Raw genomic sequence first — 23112 nt, forward strand, 5'->3', positions numbered from 1 at the left:
AAAATCCATAATCTTAAAATTCAGAAAGTCACCAACTACAAATTTCTAATCTATTAGAGAACTAAAATTCTACTAGAAAATCATAAAGTTTGCTAATGCGAATTTTAAGACTAGACTATTCTTCATTCCTAGTGATCCTATTCATCTGGAAGAAGAAAATAAAAAGAGATATGAGCTGCACAACTCAGTAAGTAAACCATACACTACTTTACTGGATCAAGCATGAGTTTTTCTATGACAATGCACATTTAAGAAAAATAATAGATATTACAAAAATAAAGCATTTCATAGTACAATATAATAAAACAAATCATAAAGCCAATCATGTTTGCATAAATCATCAATATTTCATAAACATAGTTTTAGGCGTATAGCATAAATAAAATCATAAATCATCTACCATTTAACCATGCCATAGGTCAAATTACTTCTCTTAGACTAAATGCTAAGATCATTATTATACTCATGATAGGCTGTAATCGATGCAATACTATTATTAGCTGCTGGCAGGGTCGTACGCCAACTACTATTACCTACCGGTACAGTGCTTTATTCCAGTTTATGTCAGTATGGGTTACGTACCTTACTCTACCATATTGTACCGAACTAGTAAGGTATTGATACGGTGCTTTGTTCCGGTTTTGTGGATCTTCAGTGAACTATCAATTGCAATAAAGTATTGTTAGAAATCTATAAAAAAGGTTAAACTTTGAAGTGCATACTTTATAAACAAAATGGACAAAACATAAAGCACTTAAGGTATGCAGGAGCATATGCAATATGCAGGTCCATATACAGTATGCTGGCGCATATGGGGCTGCCCGGGTGGCCTGCTTATATGGCCCAGTACATAAAGGGACTGCATATAGCTTGTGTGGTGCAGTCTAGGGGCCGCCTTGGTATATGCGGCCACATAAAGTGCTTTTTTAAAACAGTGAACACTATGATCAGAAAGTTAACAATGGGAGGCAAGTGAGATGGGCTGGACAAGAAAAAAAGGGAATTATTAAGCTTGCATGGGTGAAAATTGTGAGAAGGATTTGAAAAACCTTCCTCGTACACTAGTGTGGTCCTTTATAGAAATGATTATGCTAACAACACATGATATTACCTAATATTCATTGTTCATTTCACATAGCTTTGCATGTTTGCAAAGTCACTTTCTATGTTTCATTTCATGATGCAGGTATTGGCAAACAAGTTTGGTGCTGCTTTGGTTTCTCTTGAGCATCGCTACTATGGGAAGAGTTCCCCTTTCAAGTATTTAACAACAGAAAACCTAAGATTTCTGTCTTCAAAGCAGGCTTTATTTGACTTGGCAGTTTTCCGCCAGTATTATCAGGTGACTGCCATATTTACTTAAACTGCCGCAACAAGCCAATAGTTGCTAGCCTTTCCTCTAAGCTAAAATTTTTGTGTCTCCCTTTCTCATTTGTTTTTCAATCAGCTTTCATTTTTTTGCCTTCATACGATGACATCGTTGGGAGTTCTCTATTTACCTTTTTGTTTGGCCTAGAAGTTTGATGGTCTATAAATTTCTATACTTCATGACCTTGATCTGTACTAAGTATTTCATTCATATATGCTACACTGCACCAGACAAACATCCATATCCCATGTTTGCCTTAATATTCTTTCATTAGCTCTTTGACTGGTTTTGGTGTTGGACATAATTGGAAGCATTGGCATGAAGACTGCTCTGTTTTGTCTTGTATATATTCAAATAAATTGCTGCAGAATCCAGGAGTTTAAGAATGCAGCAATATAGGAAGTCTAATTGCAATCAAATACATAGACCGTAACTTTTATTTCAGCCACAGTTTTCCATATTTTCTTCTTCTTTTAAAAAAGAGAATTCCCTATAGAATGAACATGTTCCAAATTTTAAACTTACCCACTTTCCTTTGAACTCCCCTTCTCTCTATTCTTAATTTGTTTCTAATCTTTTTAGCTTTCTACTATTTTGTTTGTTCTGCAGGAATACTTGAATGCAAAATACAATCTCTCAAAAGTTGAAAATTCCTGGTTTGTTTTTGGTGTTTCATATTCTGGAGCACTCAGTGCCTGGTTCCGTTTGAAGTTCCCTCATTTAACATGTGGAAGTCTTGCAAGTTCTGCAGTTGTTCGTGCTATCTACAACTTCACAGAATTTGACAAGCAGGTTCATAAGCATATGCTTGCTTTACATATGTATCAATGTAGAGTCATATTATGTACTTCTATTTTTTCTCAATTTTTTTATCATTTAGCTGTCCATCTTCAGTTAATATCATTTTGTAATTTCCAACATGAATATGATGCAACCCTTTTTTTTTTGTGTTACTGCCTTCCTGTGGCTCTATAGTTCAACTCCTTGCCTATAATTTGTGCCTTAAAGATGAACTAAGATCATACCTTGTCGTCTTTTTTCTTTATTTTCATATTGCTTCAGATTGGAGAGTCGGCTGGTGCTGAATGTAAAGCTGCCCTTCAAGAAGTAACCAAACTAGTTGATGAACAACTTCAGTCCAATGGAAGTTCAGTGAAGAAGCTGTTTGGTGCAGTCTTGGTATTTTCTGAAATCAAGTCTTGATTTTATTTTTCTTATAACTTGTCTTGAGGCCAATTTAGTCTTATTAAACTCCATTCAAGATTTTTTTATTCATTTACTACATGGATAAATAGGACACATACACAAAATGATAGAAGCATTGTCTGCCGGTGTGTGTCGGCCTGGCACTGTCACGGTAGTACCATGCCTGTGCTTGGTATGCACCGGCATGGCAGCATGCCAAGTATTGGCATGTTGTCAGTATATTGCTAGTGTTACATGCAAGTGTGGCATTGGCATGATGTTTATCATGCCATGGACTGCCATGCCAATCAGCCTTAGATCTATGATTATATCTAGAGAGGGAGAGAGACCGTCAATATTATTATTCCTTGTCCTTTACTATGGTTTACAACACACAAAGGAAGGGGGAACAAGCATTGTTGCTTCCACAACAATAAATTGTAGATTACTATTATTCCCTCCACTCTTTTGAATAACCTGTTGTTCTAAAGGGGCATAATAGTCAGTCTGCAATACATTGCTCTCGGACAACAAAACTAGCTCTGGAATATCATCAGCCTATTTAAAAGCATATAAAATTATAAATCTGCGTGATAGTGGTCTTATTTTTGGATGTTGATGTGTTGGATTTGAGATACCTGAATACCAGGTATGCAAGAAATAGTGCATAAAAGGTAACATATAAAACAGGTGGATATAACGAACCAAAATCTGTATTTAGTTAAAGCCCTTGAGGTAGATTTTCAATATTGCAGTTTTAGGTGATTAGTTATGCATGTGGCATTCAGAGCTTTTATATTATCTTCATCTTAATTTATTGTCACTATGCCTTGTTATATGGTTACCTAAAGTCCTCCTTGAAAGTTAAGTGGCATCAACTTGTCACCCTTTTCCTGTATTATAACATGACTTTTTGTTATTGTCAACTCAACCCTCATTTTGAACGGCAAAAGGAGAATGTAAAATAGATACTTGTTCTCACTGTCATTGCTTGATCCAATAGTTTAATATTGGATGTGTAGTTTCAGTTGCTATACAATTGTCCTTTATTATGTTGAGCTGTCAGGATTTTTTAGAGATATTATAAGGAGAATCATAGTGACTGCTGCTATGATGAATGACTTGCTGTTGCACTGAAGGAGATTTTAGAAGTTTATAATATGGATTGATCTTACTAAGTGGAAAAGAAAATAAAATGTTTGTTCTTTACTTTTACTAACAGAGTGATGCAAGGAGATAAACAACATGACATGCCATCTCTCCCAAATTTGCCACCTGGAAGAAGCTGTGTACAGCAGTGCGAAATGTCTTGGTCTTTCTAAGGCCTGAGAGGCTGAGACTTCCTCATTCTCAGCTTTTCTAATACCCATTTTACATTCACCTACATTGACAAACTTATTGTATTTATGTTTTCCTTGAGGAGATTGATGCTTCAGTTGAAACACAATTCTTATTAAATTATAGTGATGCTAAATGGTAACCCATTACTACAATTCTTGATCTAAGAAAGAAATATTTGCAAGTTCATTTTCATCTACATAAGCTTGATTTTTAGTTGGTATATATACTGTTCCCACCTAGATCTAAATGGCATGTACTTTAAGTTGTATTCAACCCTTTAGTTTGCACTCTATTGTGGTGATGAGTTTTCCCCCTTGTAATTCCAGCTAAAAGATGATGGTGACTTTTTGTACTTATTGGCCGATGCTGCAGTCATCGCGGTAAGCATAATTTTTATGGTTGCAATGGAATATAAGCTCTAAAAGTATTTTAGTACTTCAACAAAGCGCTTTCAAAGTTTTCAGTTTCAGTATGGCAATCCAGATGTTCTATGTTCCCCACTTGTTGATGCCAAGAAAAATGGGAAAGACTTGGTGGTATGCTCCTTCTCCTTTCCATTGCCTAGTTGTGCATGTCCTAAGTTGATTTTAGTTCAGTAATATTTGGATCTATTACTTAGTTCTTTAAAAGTTGTTTGGTGTTCACCTTGTATGATAATTCATTTTATGAACTTTCCTCGCCATATTGAACATTTTTCAAAAATTGGACATAGTATTAAGTAGATTTTATATTGGATATTACACTAAACTGTACTCCCAAATAATTAGTTCATAGTTTGATGGTTATGCTTATCCCCATCATTTCCAAGAGACATTATTGTTGTCTTGATGGAAGTAACGAATTCTTGTGTGCGTAATCTTTAGTTTCATGATGATTTTATTTCTTAGAATAGGTGATTGTTTTATTCTTGTTATATTGTAGAAATATTAAATTTTTTGTTTGCGTTGTCACCCACTTTGCCACAATTAGTATTAAGTAGATTTTATATTGAATATTACACTAAACTGTACTCCCAAATAATTAGGTCATAGTTTGATGGTTATGCTTATCCCCATCATTTCCAAGAGACATTATTGTTGTCTTGATGGAAGTAACGAATTCTTGTGTGCTTAATCTTTAGTTTCATGATGATTTTATTTCTTAGGATAGGTGATTGTATTATTCTTGTTATATTGTAGAAATATTAAATTTTTTGTTTGCGTTGTCACCCACTTTGCCACAATTGCGCTTTGCACATATGCCAAGTCCAAATTTACCCAGTCCAATAATGCCTTGAGCTTGACCTTATTAAATCCTTTCTCAAACCTCAAACTTGCCTAGATGAAAAGGGGGAAGAGAAATGTGGGTGTGGGTGTGATAATGATGACCTCAAACCTACCTAGCAATAAAGGGGTGATGATGACGATATTCTTCATCAATTGGGTTGGATTGAAGTATAGGATCAGCACAATCTCAATTTGATAGAAATTTTAGGCCTAAGAAACTTGATTAGATGCAACTTAAATGATGGGGGGCAAAATGGATCGTCCTGCTCACAACAATAGGACCATCCAATTTCAACCAAATAGACCCCAGCAACGGTTGAGCCGGACCTCGGTCCCACTAAAGACCAGTCCGACCTCGGACTCCGCCGAAGCCTTAGCGGACCTCGGTCGGATCTTTCCGCTACTATGGCCTGCGTCAACCTCTTCTGATGACCATAGCAATGATCCGAGCCCGAGCTTAGGGCGCCCAACTGTTCGGGTTACAAGCCCAAGAGCTCCTTCGACCATTGGTCTACTTGCCGACGCGCCCTGGCCGAGCCTAGGTAGCCTCTTATATTCGTCGACACGTCCCGACCGAGCTTAGGGCGCCTTTTATACTCGCCGACACGTCTTGACCCTTGAGCTCGGGGCGCCCTACCGAGCAAACCTTAGGGTCGAGGAAGCTAGGCCGACCTCAGCACCCGCCAAGCCGACCTCGCCGAATCCATGATGCGACCCTTCATCGAGCTTGGCTTCGCCCACGACCACATCCACGTGCGTGCCCGCATCCGTCTACGTGGACGTACGTTACGACGTCACCGCGCCATGTTTCGCTTGCTGGCCAACAACAGTCAAGGACAACGCCATGTTGCTTCAGCTATATCCCGTCACACCTATCGACGCCTTACCGTTCACAGGAACGGCCTACGTCGTGCGCTTCAAGTAAGTTATAGCTGCGCGCCATCTAGCTAAAAGCCATCTTCTCCCATAATGAGGACAAGCCATACCTCCGCCACCTGGGCACCTCTACGGGGACTATAAATAGCTCCAACAGGTAACATCTCAGGAAACTTTTTGGCTAACTAAGCTCCACTCTAACTTGAGCGTCGGAGGGCCCTCACCAGAACCACTTGGTAAGGCTTTGTGCAGGTACACCGTCGCACGGAAGGTGGCTCACCTTCTTTCTCAACATTCCGACAGCTTCCTCGACTCCTCCGGCATGGTCACCCTCGGGCCAAATTTGAACCACAACATTTGGCGCTAGAGGAAGGGTCTGAGTCGTGATCATGAAGGACCAAACCCTTCAAGTCCAGCCAGAGCAATTTTACCTGCTCGTCCAGCAAGTTCAAATACTTACCGCGGCCGTTCAAGGCCTCCATCCGGTAGGAGCTTCATTCGTCGCCGAGCTCGACAAGAAAGTCGAGGAATTGGAGCTTCAGATCCAGATGCTCCGAGATCAAGCCGCGGAACGCCATAAGGAGTGCAGTCGATCGAGAAGCAACTCCCTCCGGCGCAAGAGAGATCCTTCCTGGGCTGGAAGCCCGGTTCGCCCGATGTCTCCCCTCCAGAAGCCCAAGAAATGTACCCCCTCCAAAGGTTTAGGAAGTACACTTCCCTCACATCCTTCCAGATGAGATCCTCATGGAAATTGAAGGTCGCGGTTACCTCCGACCCCCATCGAAAATGCGACCATCAGGGTCGCAGAAACATTCAGACAAGTACTATCGTTTCCATAGAGATCACGGTCATAACATGGAGGATTGCTACCAGCTCCATGATAAGATCGAGGCACTTATCCACCAGGGTCTGCTAAGTCGGTTTGTTCATGGTCAAGCCGACAGAGGGGAGCTCGAGGGATAGAGCTCGGAGCCGCGCGACAGGCAGAACGACAATCATCCCATCGCGGGCACCATCAACGTCGTAGCCATGTATCCCACATGCTAGCGGCCCCTTGACCTCGGGGGGCAGGGAAGAGGCCTCATCCCCAATAGCCCGGGTCGCTACAACCCCCGGACGGAACTTTAGCCCCTCTAGGTTAGGGATTTTTATCCCACTGTGCTGTCAATAAAATCACCCTCTGTGACTTCTTCAAGGCGTCTCTGAAATGTCTTAATGGACTCGACATGCCTCGGTTGTCTCCACGATACGAGTTACGTAACGCCGAATCGACAAAGTCGTCCCTCGAGCTCAGCTCGGGATGCCCTGCAGTGTCAACCGTGAGTCGAAGTGCTCCACGGCTGTGGGTTCTGAATCTACAAAGTCGTCTCTCGAGCTCGGCTCGGGACTCCCTGTAGTGTCAACCATGAGCCGAAGTGCTCCACGTTTGCCGGTTCTGAATCTACAAAGTCGTCCCTCGAGCTCGGCTCGGGACGCCCTGCAGTGTCAACTGTAAGCCGAAGTGCTCCACGGTTGCAGGTTCTGAATCTACAAAGTCGTCCCTCGAGCTCGGCTCAGGACGCCCTGCAGTGTCAACCATAAGCCGAAGTGTTCCACAGCTGCAGGTTTTGAATCTACAAAGTCGTCCCTCGAGCTTGGCTCGGGATGCCCTGCAGTATCAACCGTGAGCCGAAGTGCTCCACGGCTGCAGGTTCTGAATCTATAAAGTCGTCCCTCGAGCTCGGCTTGGGACGCCCAGCAGTGTCAACCGTGAGCTGAAATGCTCCATGGCTGCAGGTTCTGAATCTACAAAGTCGTCCCTCGAGCTCGGCTCGGAACGCTCTGTAGTGTCAACCGTGAGCCGAAGTGCTCCACGGCTGCAGGTTTTGAATCTACAAAGTCATCCCTCAAGCTCGGCTCGGGATGCCCTGCAGTGTCAACCGTGAGCCGAAGTGCTCAACGGCCGCAGGATCCAAATCTACAAGAACGCCCTTGATCTGAGTAGGGGACGCCCTACGGCGTCAACGGGAAGCCATTGAAGAGCTCCCCCGACCGTAGTAAGCTACACGAGCACTCCTGATCTGAGTGGGGGGTGCCTTGCGGCGTCAACGGGGAGCCGTCGAAGAGCTCCCCGAACTGCAGTAAGCTTCAAGAACGCCCCTAATCTGAGTGAGGGGCGCCCTGCGGTGTCAACGAGGAGCCGTCGAAGAGCTTCCCCGACCACAGTAAGCTACAAGAACGCCCCTCATCTGAGTAGGGGGCGCCCTGCGGCGACAACGGGGAGTCGATGAAGAGCTCTCTCGAGAATAGGGATGAGCTCTCCCGCCTCTGATCCTAGCGGATTTTCTATTCTCGAGACCTCGAGCGGATTTTCTATTCTCGAGCTGGTGCTTACCCTTGAGCTCATCCCTATTCTCGCAAACGGATTCTTTATCCTCGAGCTGGTGCTTACCCTCGAGCTCATCTCTATTCTCGAGTTGGTGCTTATCCTCGAGCTCGTCCCTATTCTCGCGAACGGATTTTCTATCCTCGAGCGGGTGCTTACCCTCGAGTTCGTTCCTATTCTTGCGAACGGATTTTCCATCCCTGAGCGGGTGCTTACCCTCGAGCTGATGCCTATCCTCGAGCTGGTTTCTATCCTCGAGCTGGTTTTCCTTACTCTCCAACATCGCCCCTTGAGCCGGCCTCAAGGCGCCTTACGGTACCGAATGAAGAGCCATGGGCCTGTTCGATGCAGGTACCTTATTCTCCAAGACCGCCTTGAAAATCGACCACAAGCCGAAAAAGCTCTCCCGACCTCGGTCTCGGGAAGAGTCTGAGAGTGACCCGACTTTGGTTCGGGCGCATGTGTTAGAATCTACGGAAACCTATGAAGCCGGAGAGCATTGAAGCTCGTGATGACCTTCTATCTCAAAGACGCCCTAGCAAGCTACAGCTCGAAAGCTGAAGCGGGGCTCCGAGCACTAGAGAATAAGGTCGGAAACAGTGGGCTCTTCGATCTAATAAACTTCTCTAAGCTGAAAATGAAGGCTGAGCAAAAGTTACCCGACAGCTTGAAGGTTAAGCTAACACCTTAGTTCGGATTCTGTTGACCGCGCAATACAAGGCAGGATAAGTTCGAAATTCCTTGTCAGATTTCAACAATACAAATTACCAAGGTATATTCTATTCAAAGGCCAAAGGCCGAATACAAAAAAGAGCCAATCTCGAAGTCGGCATGAATGCAAAAAGCAAAAAGAGGCCTAAGTGGCCGATTACAAAAGAAAAAGAAAAATAGGTGGAAGAAAGCTTAGCCGGCTTGGGCCACCTCGGGTTCGACCTCGGGAGAGGCCTCCGCTTCGACTTCGGTGACGTCCTCCGTCCCGACCTCAGCGGCGGTAACCTCTGCCTTGGCCCCAGCGGCAACTTCAATAAGGTCCACCACCTCGACGGCAGGCTCGTGCACCTCTGCAGGCTCGCTTATCTCGACCCCATCTCCGACCTCCGCGTCGGTGGCCCCAGTCAAACATGGGCAAAGGCCGCTAAAGTTGACTCAAGGGCAAAGTCTCTAGGCCTGATCCCGACAGTTCTCAAAGCCCTGGATCATGGCGTCAGTCGCCCCCTCCGCTAGCTCGCCCATATATTGCTCGGACTCGCAGAAGTTCTGGACGGCCACCAGGACCTGCTCCTTGGCGAGCCGCTCGAGTTGCTCGGCCCTCAGCATTAAAACCTTGGCCTCGTGCCTTTGGCCGGCTAGCGCAGACTCCAGCTCCAAAATGCGACTCTTGGAGGACGAACGAGCTTGGAGGAGCTCGGCCTCCATCCCCCAAAGTTGGGCGAGCCCAGCCTTGACTAGAGCCTCGGCCGCCCTAGCCTTTCTCTCGGCCTGCTGCCGCCCCTGCTCGGCAGCCGCCGACTTCTGCTCTACCTCCCCCCGCTGCTGCAAGGCATCCGCGGCTCGGGCCTCGGCTTCCTCCATCCGTCGCTTTGCAACCTCCACTTCCGACCGTAGTTTCCAAACCTACTCTGGGAAATCGAGCGCGATGCTCGCCAACATGTTGACTAAATGGAGGGACTGGCGCAAGAAAATAAAAGTTAACCGAGGTCAAACATCCGAGCAGAAATGACATCACTTACCAGAATGCTGGTAGTATAGGCCTCGTCGACAATTCCGGCAAACCCTAGCTCCTCCAGCTGAGCTCGGTCGTGCGGAAGCATGGCACAATGAACGAGCTCGTGGGCGACATCATTGGACTCCAGCGCCGTGTCGTCTTCAAATACTTGGCACCCGGGCTCGAATGGCCTTCTTTCAGGCTCGGAGGAAACGGGATGAACTCTGGCTGAGGTCGTGACCCCAAAAGAGGACGGGACCTCACAAGAAAGCGGAACCCCGAGGCCGCTTCCTGGCTCGGGACCCGATTGGAGCGACCGAACAACCTTCTGGGCACTCCGAGCTCCATCAGGCGCCGCGACCGCCTGTTCTACTGCACCTCCTACGGTCCGTGGGGGCAGCTCGACGTTAATCGGTAGGACCTGCTCAGGCTTAGGCCAAGCAGGTTCAGCGTTGATGATCCCGAGCTGGCGCCGCTCAGCGCCAGAACCTGAGGCAGCTCAGGCTTTCTTCGACTTTTGCTCGGATCGAGCTCCATCCGAAGCGGCCACCCTCTTGCGGTATTTGGCCATTAGAGTCTCGGGGTCAAACATCATCCTTGCAATTTTTGACAACGGAACGTAGTCAAAAACCAACACAAAAGGGGACGAGAAAGAAAGAAAAATGACTGCAGTACCCTTACCCTCGGGATGAGCCTAGCTCAAGCCAACATTCAACAAGTCCTCCTCACTAAGCAAGTCGGAGACCGCCGGAGTCTCTCCCAAGCCGAGCAGCGTGTCTAAGGTCACCTGCTCGAGCTGTGACTACTTGGGGAGTTTGTTATTAACGGCGACCCGCGGCGAACCCGAGATCGGGTCAAACCTCCACGACTGCTCGGAGGAAAGAAAGAAAAAGCTACGCTTCCACCCATGGATGGAGGAAGGGGCACCTCGGAAGAGCGTGCGGCCTCTCCGAAAGGAGAAGTACCATCATCCTTTGTCTGCAGGGTTGCCTTTCAATACAAAGCAACTCCGAAAGACCTTGACTGAGGGGGGTAGGTTATGTGCAAGGCATAGGAACGAGGAAGCCAACTATCATCCTCTACGAGTTCGGAGCGAGTTGCGCTGGGACTAGGCGATAAGTCGCCAGAAGCTCGTCCACGAACCCGTGCAGGAGGAATCTCAACCCCGCTCGGAGTGTTTCTACGAACACCCCGATCCGACCCTCAGGAGGTCAGCGACTCGAGCTCCGGGCTCTGGGAGCTCCAGGGTGAACTCACAAGAAATGAAGAACCGGGCCTGAATCAGACCTAGCTCCTCTTCACTCATGTTTGAGTCGATCTCATACGAGTCATGATTCACCTCGAGCTCGGCTTCCGCTGCTGGCAAAGAAATTCGAGCTCGAGGGGGGCCCGCACTAAGCACAAGGGCTCTCGAGGGTGATCCTATCGCCTTGCTCACAGAAAATTAAAGCGAAAGAAGATAGAAAAAGAACTCCGAGCAACCGAGAAGGATGAAGACGCCTACCTAGAGTTCCACCGGAGAAGAAAATGAAGGAGAGGAGTCGTCGAAAACTGAGAACAGAGCCCGCCAAGAAGCTTCAAAATACTCCGGAAGCCTTTTAGAAAGTTCAAGAGAAACAACGACAGTCGGAAGGAAGAAGGAAAGCTGAAGATCAAATAAGAGCCCCAAAGTCTCTCCAAAGCTTTATATAGCCTACCTCAACGGCTTTGATCGGCTTTTTCGAGTAACCAAGCGGCCAGGTCTCACTACGCGGCAAGCCCTAGAGCCGTTTTAGCAAATCTCTTCAGATCGCAGCACTAAAGACTGATCATTATGGCGAGGCACTTCGGAGGACGGGGCATTGATGGTTGGCCCCCTCGTGTTCCGCCCAGCAACACCTCGAAAAGAAGCGCGCACGCAATGTATTAAAGAGCTCCCACGGCCGCTTTCGCTTCGATTGGTGTGGCAGTCTGATCCACTCAAGCTTGGCTTGCGGAGCCCAGCCAGAAGTGATCGGCCTCCAATAAGACGAAGCATGCTCAGCCCAATGCGCGCACCTTCATAAGCACTTGGCTAAAACGCAGGACGACTAATAGTCCAGCTATTTTCTTCACCCGAGCCAAAGAGCAACTCGACCTCGGAAGTCGGGGGGGGCAAATGATGGAGGGCAAAATGGATCGTCCTGCATACAACAAGAGGATCACCCAATTCAGCCAAATAAACTCCAACACCGGTTGAGCCGGACCTCGGTCCCGCGAAAGACCAGTCCGACCTTGGACTCCGCCGAAGCCTCAGCTGACCTCGATCGGATCTCTCCGCTACTACGGCCTGCGTCAACCTCTTCTGATGATCATAGCAACGACCCGAGCCCGAGCTCAGGGTGCCAAACTATTCGGGTTACGAGCCCAAGAGCTCCTTCGACCACAGGTTTACTTGCCGACATGCCCTGGCCGAGCCAGGGGCGCCCCTTATATTCGCTGACGTGCTCCGACTGAGCTCAGGGCACCTTTTATACTCGCCGACACGCTCCGACCCTTGAGCTCGGGGCGCCCTATCGAGCAAACCTTGGGGTCGAGGAAGCTAGGCCGACCTTAGCACCCCCCAAGCCGACCTCGCCGAATCCATGCCGGGATCCTTCATTGAGCTCGGCCTCGCCCACGACCGCATCCACGTGCGTGCCCACGTCTGCCTACGTGGACGTACGGTACGACATCACTGCGCCATGCTTCGCTTGCTGGCCAACGACAGTCAAGGACAACGCCATGCTGCTCCAACTATATTCCGTCATACCTATCGACGCCTTACCGTTCACAAGAACGGCCTACGCCGTGCGCTTCAAGTAAGCTCTAGCTGTACGCCATCTAGCTAAAAGCCATCTCCACCCATAATGAGGACGGGCCATACCTCCGCCACCTGGGTACCTCTACGGGGACTATAAATAGCCCCAACAGGTAACATCTCAGGGAACCTTTTGGCTAACTAAGCTCCACTCTAACTTGAGCGTCGGAGGGCCCTCACCGAAACCACCGGTGAGGCTTTGTGCAGGTACGCTGTCGCACGGGAGGTGGCTTACCTTCTTCCTCAACATTCCGGCAGCTTCCTCGACTCCCCCGGCGTGGTCACCCTCGGGCCAAATTTGAACCACAACACTAATAGTCACAATTATAATGTCTGCAAAACCGGTATTGAGAACCGTATCGACACATTATCAGTTCGGTAAGGTAGGGTAGACATCCCATACTGAGACAGATTTCTAACACTCTTTCTCACTTTTAGCCATGATACCGCTTGAAACTGGGTAGTATGGGGTGAATTTGCTTGGTCACCGATATGGACCATTTGGGCTCATATATTACGATTGGTATAGGGCAGTATGGGTCGATATAGCAAACCTTGTACAACTACAACCTAACCATACGACTTTATCATGTTGTGCCTGTGACCTAGCAAGCCAATATTGCTACTCGGTTTGACTAACAGCTTTCATCATTTCTTGTAGAGGTCTTTTTGCAAGAACCAGCACTCTGCAATCTTTATGTTTCTCTTCCTCTTATGCAACCTTTCATTTGAGGCAAATATTCCACGCATTCTCCTAATTTTCTTCTAAACTTATGTTTCAAAGACATTAATATGGTTTTCTTTCTAAATATGCTTAGCTTAACCTGCTCAAATCAGTGTTTTTTTGTTAATGTTAGTTGCATATAGGGTTTTCAGTCCTTCAGAATCGTAAACAAATTAAAATTTTGAAAGAAGTGGTAAAGCTTCTTTACACACTTTCAGTTTCTCTAATCAAATACTAATAATATGTACCTATATTGCTAGAAGCTCACTGGTATGTGAAACTTGATGCATTGGACATGATGCACAATGTCTTATGTGCTAGGATTTGAATGGGTTTTCCATGCTTTAGAGAAGTACTAACACTCTACACTCTTGACCTGCTGGCTGCTAGTAACATCACAGGTATAGAAACTATAGATGAAGTTCCACTGGTTCTGTTTCTATTCATCTTGTTTATATTCATCTTGTTTCTATTCATCTTTTCTATGCAAACAGGGAGAAGGAGGAAATTCCTTCTACTCGCTCAACACATACCTATAAAAAAGATGATACAGAGAATTGCCAAAGTAGGTCTCTATACCCATTTTGTTTTCATTAATGATAAATAAAATTGCTACATAGGTCCTTATTTATACTAGTGAGGTCTATCAATATTTCTTTTCTAGTTGGAAGAGGTTACAACTTTCCTTAAATAGCTGTGACTAGTGAAAACAATACTAAAAAGCTAGATATTGATTTTTATATCACCTTTGCCTTCTATCATATCGTTAATTCCTCCCAAACTGAAAGACAGTCAATCAAAATCTTACTCGAAAAAAAACTTTTATTTTGACTGGCCTTTTTTATGCCCAAACATCATTGTAAGCCCGTGTCCATTATATGCTACCATGCTACTAACCCCATGAGGATGTTCGCACCCCCATAGTACTCGTTGAGAGCTTCGTTTTACATCAGCATTCTGAAAATAGAGGTATATGAGAAAGTTATAGTCTCTAGAAGTTACATTCACAATCGAGTAATGGATGTGGCAGATCTTGCTCCAAAACCCTGTCCAAACCTACTTGAAGTTACCAAAATGGTCCACAACATATTTGGTGATGCTCCTAGATCATTTTCCATGCAAGTTATACTAAAGCTTGTTATTCTAGCCTAATGATCAGACATCTTGTTATGAAGATTGGGCTTGGCTAAGTTATCTTTCATTATAATTTTCATAGTGTAAGCACTTATCAGAAAGTCTTCTTGTAAGATTTTAATCTACATCAATCTATTATTAATTGGTCATGCAGGAAACATATGCTAGCTATGTGAAAGATTATTACCTTGGACAATTTGGAGCATCAGTTTTAACTTATGATCAGCAACATTTGAAGAACACAACTCCTGGTGTAGAGGAGAGTGGTAATATGTTAACCTGGGCTATTGATTTGGCATGTGTTGCTATGGAAGTAAAGGTGGACAATTTGTTGTAAATATGTGCATCATACGGCATCATTATGTTTAGCTTTGGCATGTTACATCTGTTGATTATATGTTCTTTTGCCAGCTAACCGACTCTGGTGGTTCCAAGTTTGTACTGAGGTTGCATATTTCCAAGTGGCACCCCAAAATGATAGTATCCGTTCTTCAAAAATTGATACAAGGTACAGTTTTGTTAAATAGTTTATATGTAGTTTTCAATTAATTTGTATGATTTAACAGTATTCTACATTTCCTCTACATATGTTAAATTTCTATTATAATTTCATTGCTCCAGAAAGACCACTATATAATTTGTTAGGTTTTTTAATTATTTAATAACCTGATTAATTCAAAAATGATAACTTGGTTTCTGTTAACATTTCTATCCATATCCTTCACGTCCGATAAAATTTTATTACCTTAAAGAGTGAGTGACACAGAGAAAGAGAGAGAGAGGGAGAGAGAGAGAGGGACTTGGTATATCATTCTCTAAACAGTTGAAAGAAAATAAAGAAAATGCAAAAATAAATAAAAAAGATGAAATATAAATAAGAAAAGTATGAAGTTGGAACTAGAGGAAGGGACTGATCCTAAACTAGGCTGTGACAGGGATAAGTGGGAACTCTTCAGATTTGTTCATCACAAGCCAGATTGTGGATGGGAGGTTTGAGGAAGGAAATGATTCTTTTGAAAGACATTAAGAAAAAACAGAAAACCTATAAACATCTGTGTAGGATGATAGAGAGGAGCAAGCTGAACCAAATAAATTCATGGTTTAAGGTTGCCTTTGGACAGAGAGAGGGACTGCCGGTCCACATATTGATATGACAGCCTTTTCAAAAAGGAAATACAAGCAGATTTTTGTGAGTCCAAAATTTCTTTCTGCAATAACTGGCAGTGCAGCTGCCATATTTCAGCAATGATTTGACAAAGTTACAGAATGGAGTTCATGCAATAACTATCATGTCCAATGTCCAGATCTTCAAAATACTTTGTCAATCCCCCTGATGCAAAGCCAGAGCTTCCATGGTTTGACCTACATGTCTCAAGCATTCTTCAAAGCTTTGATACCATGATAGATTAAGATAACTGTGGAAACTCAAAATACATGTTTGGAAAGAAATAGGCTGACTACATGGTACATACATTAATATGATGAGTATGGTCATCAACTAGCAAATGCCACATACGGAAAACTAGCAAATATAATGTGAGTTCCATGTATATGAACATAATTATTTTTTATGTATGTCTACCATAGGGTACCAGGACTTCTTATTTTGTGTGCATGCAATAGCAAAGGTTGCCTAAAGGCTAGATTAGAGAGGTTGATCGCTTTCGTAATCTTGAATCTATTGTACAAAGCATAGAGGTGCTTTAAGTTTAGGAGTGTTGCTCAATTGCCTATGTCTTTGGTATAACTACAAGTCCTAATGTCCTACAATGTTAAATATTCCTAGAACATTGAACAGTGTGCAATGAAACACTAAATGTTGCTGAAAACTTCAGCTGAACTTAAAAGGCTAGTAAATAGCAAAAAGAATTAGAATAACTGGTAATACAAGACTTCATTGAGAAATTAAATGTCTAAAGATCATCTCTAATTATGATTCTAGTCCTTCACATAGAGCAGTAAGTGACCTTCTCAAAATTTTAAGATTGGAAGTGGTACTATGGATACAACATATTCATCAGTTAGATGGCAAAGCATGGAGGAGGCTGCCTATAGACCTTGTTATGATCTTTCAAATAAAGGGATCCATATCACATCAAAAAGAAGCTTTCATACAGTATCCTTCGTCAATCCTTAATCTAAGTGTCCCCATACTTTAAAATCTTATAGTTTCTAAGTATTTTAACAAATTTTCAGGAGGCTGGAAAGTGGCAACTAGTAATTGCCGAACCAATCCGAATCAGGCAGTTCGGCCATACTGAATCAAATTAACACCAAGTCAAAACGGTTCAGGATTTCGCTTCGGTTTAGTTATAAAACCTTATAAAACTAGCCCAGTTCAATTCTGAAAACAACTCACAACGGTTATAAAAATGGCTCGTGATGGTTCAAGTGTTCGCCCCCCTCCCCTGGCTAGTCCTCCTTTACGAGATACACAACCATCTCCTCCCTATCTCATATTCATTAGATCGTGAATATGCAGCCCAAAATCTCTCTCAAAATCCCTTGGTTTTGTGTAGGTATTGGGGGATTTTTGGATCTGTGGATGGATGCTGAGGGGGCAGCTCTAGGGCTTGGTGGATTTTTTTTTTTTTTGTTGGGGGGGGGGGGGGGGGTTTCTAGGGTTTGAGCAATTTCGAGAGCTGGCGGAGGAGTTGACCTTGCCACCGGATGATGGTTCGAGAGCATTCGCTGCTGAATGCTACTCGATCCCCCATTGGCTGTCACCGATAAGCCTTCCCCCCTCTCTCCCGTCTCCTCCCTCCCTCCCTCCCTCTTCTCTTCCTCTCTCCTTTTTTCCCTCTCCCTATTTTTAGTACGCCTCAGAGCAGCAAGATAAGGATTGGTACCATACCGAACTGGTTGTCGGCTGGTACAATCTCTGATACCAGTTTGATGAACCTTGGTGATAATATTCAAATTGGCAAATTTTAACTCTTAGAAGTTATGGATGAATAGGAAAAATTCCGAGCTTGCAATGTCATGATAAGCAATCAGTGAGCTAGTCTCACATAATTGCCCTCTAACATTCTCTTGATGATCAGGATGGACTAGAATTACCAACGTACTTGGCAAATAAGTGTTGGCAAATGTAGAAAAGTGTAATATCCACTATGGAGGGCAATATTAGGGTGTTGGTATGTATGGTATGATATTAAGAAAAAAAATCATGGTATATATTATCCCTAAGATGGTAATATATAAAAATCATGGTATATCCCTAAGATGATATATATCTTGGTGCCAAACTATATACTATTAGGAGACCGACATGATACTGGTATCGTATAATACCAAGCATGGTCTGTTGTACCGCTCCATACTGTCTGGCATGGGGCATACCATACCAAAAGAAAATCGATACGAAACTAAACTTCGAGTCGGACAAGCTCCATACTGTCCCGTACCGAAGCGTACCGACCCATACCGGTACGCCCCATATCGAGGTGCGTACCGGCCCATATCAGGCGTGCTGGCCTATATTAAGGCATACCGATCTATATCGAGGTGTACCAAGATAAAAATTGAGAAAAATAGTAAGAGAACTATTTCGGTATAGGGGCGTACCGTACCAAACTGATTAGATACTGATACGGTATCTGGTACCCAGATTGCGGACCGTGATACCAAGTATTAGTATTATGGAATGTTGAACCATGTCGAACTGGCTGATTCGGGGCGTACCGAACCGGAGCAGTCAATTACTAACACGGTTCTTTTGTTCAATACGAAATGGGAGCCTTATTGTGCCTACAGAGGGAGAGAGAGGGAAGAAGAAAGAGGAAAAGAAAGAGGGAGAGGGAGAGAGAGTTCGAGAGAAAGAAGGACAAGGCTCGAAAATGCCCATCAGCAGTTTGGAATAGGGAATCCTCTGTTTTGTTTTGAAATAGGGGATCCCTAGTTATTTTTGTCGATTTTGAATTGAAGTCGGCAAATGGTTTGTCGACTTCATTTAGTGAAGTTTGCAAACCATTTGACGACTTTAATTCGAAATCTGAAAAAAATTGAAATAAGCAAATAGTTTGCCAATTTCATTTCAAAATTGGCAAAAAAAGGGAGCACATCTTGGAACGGTGATAGTACGGGGCCCTATACCGATTTAGCAAACCTTGATTGATACATGCTATGGCATTCCGGTAAGGTACCATTATGCCAGAAAAGTTTTTTTTGTTTGTTTTTAAGGTTCTTGTATTTACTTTTGGGTGAAATATAGGGGTTTTGAGTTTGTTTTTATAACTTTAAGTGTAATATACTTTAATTTTTTTATATTTCATGATTTTTTAAATTAATAATAATTTTATTAATTATTATTAAAAATAATATTTTATTCAAAAAAATCAAGTTAAATTTTAATTATGGCTAGTGTAGCCTTTGATAAAAGGCACCACATATTTTTTCAGCCCATATTAATCACTAGTAGCCTATTTAGTGGAGGAATTACGTTAAATTTGGTCTTTTATTTGACTAGCAATTAATATGCTGAAAATTGATCAAATTGCTGTCAAAAAGACATGAAACAAGAAGCTAAATCCTAAGCATGATACTAATTTTTCAGACCTAACATTTTCTTTATTTTTATTTATTTTTATGCAAAATTATCTTTTTTGTTAAAAAATGAATATCAAAAATTAGAAAATTATCAGATTGACTGATCTCGCTAAGATTTATGACATATCACAAAATCATGCCAAATTTTTTTAGCACTGGATAGACTCGCTAAGATCTACGATATATCATAAAGTCATGCCAAAATACAAAATTTGGCATAATTTTTTAGTATTTTTTAAATCTATGCCCATTTTTGGAGCTGTAACAAAAAAATAGAGAATGGAGAGGAAAACTACCTTGCTGGATGTTGGATATACCCTTCCTTCTCGCCCTTCCATTCTCTCCCTGTATTTTTCTCCTCTGCTACATTGCTCATGGGTGAAACCAATAAATGCTGAACCGGCTTGTACCGGCCGGTTCAGCCTGTACCGAACCGGTACCGGCTCTGATCAGTCTTTTCGGTATTAAAAATCGGTACCGGCCTGTGGCGGCCCGTATTGGTCGGTACCAGCCCGAACCAGCCAACTGTACCCGCCCATACCAGCTCTAAATTTTTTGGAGCTTTTGGATGCGTGAACCAAGCCGAATCAGTGGTACCGATTCGGTACCGGTCTGTATCGGTCCGAACCAGTATCGGCATCCATCGGTACGGTCGATACGGCGGACCTTAGGTGAAATAGAGAGAGAAAGGGCATGGTGATCTTTTCCCCTTTATTATTAAGGGGGAGTGACGTGGCAGGTGGATACTCATCGAAATCGAGTGGTTGAGGGCAGTTCAGCCCAGTAATGACCAATTCACACAGGTTTGGGCTTAATATTTGTGCTGAGACCACGGACCATCTTGATTCATAGTCTATATGGTATGGTATGGAGGGAACTGAGCGGTTTGGTCTGGTATAACATTCCTTGGTGGAAACCCATGACCTGATCCGCTGACAAAATCTGAACCTAATATGAATTAGCATGTTTCGGTTGGGCATAATCAAGTTTGAATCACAAGTTGGTCGACGCAGCTAACCCCTTCGCTAATCGATCTAGGTTTGGGTTTAGAGGCTTGATAGGCTTGACCGTAAATTTCACGAACATAATCTTATGTCAGAATCGTATTTATAAATTATTATATAGATAGGAATTAGTGGATGGGCATTGGTTAATAGATTAATCATGTTAGTATTGCATAATTGTATCTGCATGGGTTTAAGCATTTTGACTTTTGAGTCAGGTTAGCAGGTTAACCAAGTCATCTTTGACATGACCTATTCATGAAACAGGGGTCTGGTCGGGATACATGCTTAATAAACAAGTTAGTTTTGGTTGGAATTGCCAACCTGTTTATTTAGTGGGTCAGGTTGGTCTCCATCTAACATAAACCTGACCCAACTTGACCTGTTGCCACCCCTAGTAATCCCTATCAACTATAGTGATATATGGAAGCTTAGCATTCTCCACCTACAACTACAATTTTATTTTTCAAGAATTTAGATAATTATTTTAGAACATGGGTTAGCTTTTCTATGTGGGCGAAATTCTTTTTGTTTTTGTTTTTTGTTTTTTGCTTTGGGGTTTAATGCAATGTGGCAGCAATGCTAAGGTTTGTTTCAGCAACCTAAGCGAGATTGTAGGGTCCTTGTTATCTATATCTTGAATCTCAGAGCCAGATGATGGCTCTTACCTGTTTTGCTTTGCAAACAAAACCATGTATTTGATTTGATGCCAAAAATTGCGCTGCTTTCTTCTAGAATAGTGAGAAGATTCTTTATGTATTTATCTGTACCTTAATTTTTCTTATAATTTGTAGGTACCACTTGGACCTCTGCAAAAATGTTTTTGGAGAAGGAATCTATCCTGATGTGGACATGACCAACATATACTATGGAGGCACAAAAATAGCTGGTCTACACTTCTGCCACTTAAATTTCTGTTCTAATTGATTCCATTCCTTAATTCTAATGGATCTTCTAGCATCAACTTTCTTCAACTCTATACACTAGACATATTGATCTATGACAATCCAAAATTTCACATGGTAATGGATACAAATATGATATTTATTTAAATTACAAAACCCATTATTCTTGAAATTCTTCTAAGATATATGATTGTGGATCCACTAATACATCAAAATATGCTTTGAGTATTAAGAATTTGAGATTGATTCAGAAAATGTTAAACAATTTCAATCAACAATGACTAATTTGGATAACTATATGCTAAAGATTGAACTATTTACAAGATTGCATATCTGCATTATTTCTCAAATCTGGAGGAATCTCAGTTTCAGAGGGCATGAAAAACTTACAAAAAGTCGGCACATAATTTATTGTTAGTTTGCAGATATCAGGACTCAGGTGTGTAATAGGTGGAAGCTAACATGTGAAGTTCTCTAGAGATCATAGGGTTTAGTATATACTCATTTTTGAATAATGGCTATATCTATCCTTTAAAATGGTAATATCCCATATACCTGTTATAAATGTTTAAAATAATTTATGCCACTAGCACCATTATTATTGAAGATGATGATCTTGTCCTGCTAGTTGTAACTTGTTTTTATGTGCACTGGTTCACCTTGTTGTTTGTCTAGCAGTTGCTTTGTTTGTTATCAGTGAGGATTAATCTTGTGTAGTCATCCATGTTCTTAGGTGGCCAAAATAAGTTACTTTCATCCACCTCTAGTGGACTTGACATGGTCTAGCCTCCAGGCTTAAAAAACACCAATTAGACACTGAAGATTGCTAAAGATACAACTCATATATCTTGCTTAAATCAAACTTTAAATTCAATTGCTTATTATTTCTTCAACTAATGTTAAAAAATGCAAGTTTTAGAAAACAAATCGCAGTTGGAGGTCAGCGGGATAATTGTGATACAAGCAAACCCTGTGGTTGATGAAGTTAGCAATGAGAGGGGTGGTGCATTTGCAATGTTACTCTTGGATAAGCCTTAAGATGGACTGGCAAGCTGATGCTGAGGTTAGCAGTCCTCAAAATCTCTGTTTGCATTACTATCAAAAAACCTCTAATTAAGTGAAATAGATGAAAGCTCAGTTGTAATTTCACAAGGCTTAAGAAGATAAATCAGCTATAAAGAGAAACATGGTAGTATCAAGGATAATTACAATCCAAGATCCAAAATATTAGCAAATGATCTCTTAAAATACTCAAGCTTCACGGTGGCAGAAACAAATTCCTACTGTGAATGTTAGAGGAAAATAATAATTTTTCAGTATAAATGAAACAAACTAAAATGAAATGAGCAATCCTGAAATACAAATTCTCGCAAAACCACCAAAAAATTAGACCTGATGGGAATGATTCAAGGGACTGGATAATGATGTCCATTTAAGAAACCAAAAAAAGGCGCATGCATGCTTTTCATCACAAGGAAATAAATATGTTAATAGTTGGAAAGATATTTAAAGATTGACTACATTATTAAACATGTTGACATCTCATTGATTTCTCAAATATGCCCATGAAATTGATCCGTTTTAGAAAATGAACGACCAGCTTTAACTACCAAGTCAATAAGCAAACTGAACAATTTGTCTTTCACATGTTGTGATATTTAAATTGTATATACTGATCCCTACTCCTGTAGGTTGCAGTATAGACATCAACAGGTTGGTTGAGTTGGAGACACCTTGGAAAATTACATTATATTTTATTTATGTATGCATTACCTTCTTAACCCTCAATTTGTGCTCTGTTAGGCAGACTTGTCCTTGTAACCCCTGAACCTAGGCTTTTCCTGTTACTTCTATAATGCTGAATGATGAAGTT

General features: G+C 42.7%; 1 protein-coding gene across 8 annotated transcripts in view; it reads left to right on the forward strand.

The window, feature by feature from the left end:
• LOC103708494 (probable serine protease EDA2) overlaps nucleotides 1-23112 on the forward strand; it is a 36636-nt gene that overhangs the window by 2123 nt on the left and 11401 nt on the right. For 5 of the 8 annotated variants that reach the window (XM_039121291.1, XM_039121297.1, XM_039121254.1 and 2 more), the window contains exons 3-10: nucleotides 1187-1342; nucleotides 1952-2161; nucleotides 2432-2548; nucleotides 4222-4275; nucleotides 4360-4431; nucleotides 14937-15048; nucleotides 15194-15290; nucleotides 21129-21223. In XM_039121291.1, the coding sequence (XP_038977219.1) occupies nucleotides 1187-1342; nucleotides 1952-2161; nucleotides 2432-2548; nucleotides 4222-4275; nucleotides 4360-4431; nucleotides 14937-15048; nucleotides 15194-15290; nucleotides 21129-21223 (913 nt within the window). The remainder of the gene's footprint in view (nucleotides 1-1186; nucleotides 1343-1951; nucleotides 2162-2431; nucleotides 2549-4221; nucleotides 4276-4359; nucleotides 4432-14936; nucleotides 15049-15193; nucleotides 15291-21128; nucleotides 21224-23112) is intronic. The other 3 variants (XM_039121259.1, XM_008793440.4, XM_008793439.4) reach the window with 3 other exon arrangements.

This window comes from Phoenix dactylifera, chromosome 2 (assembly GCF_009389715.1).
Source record: "Phoenix dactylifera cultivar Barhee BC4 chromosome 2, palm_55x_up_171113_PBpolish2nd_filt_p, whole genome shotgun sequence".
Lineage (NCBI taxonomy): Eukaryota > Viridiplantae > Streptophyta > Magnoliopsida > Arecales > Arecaceae > Phoenix > Phoenix dactylifera.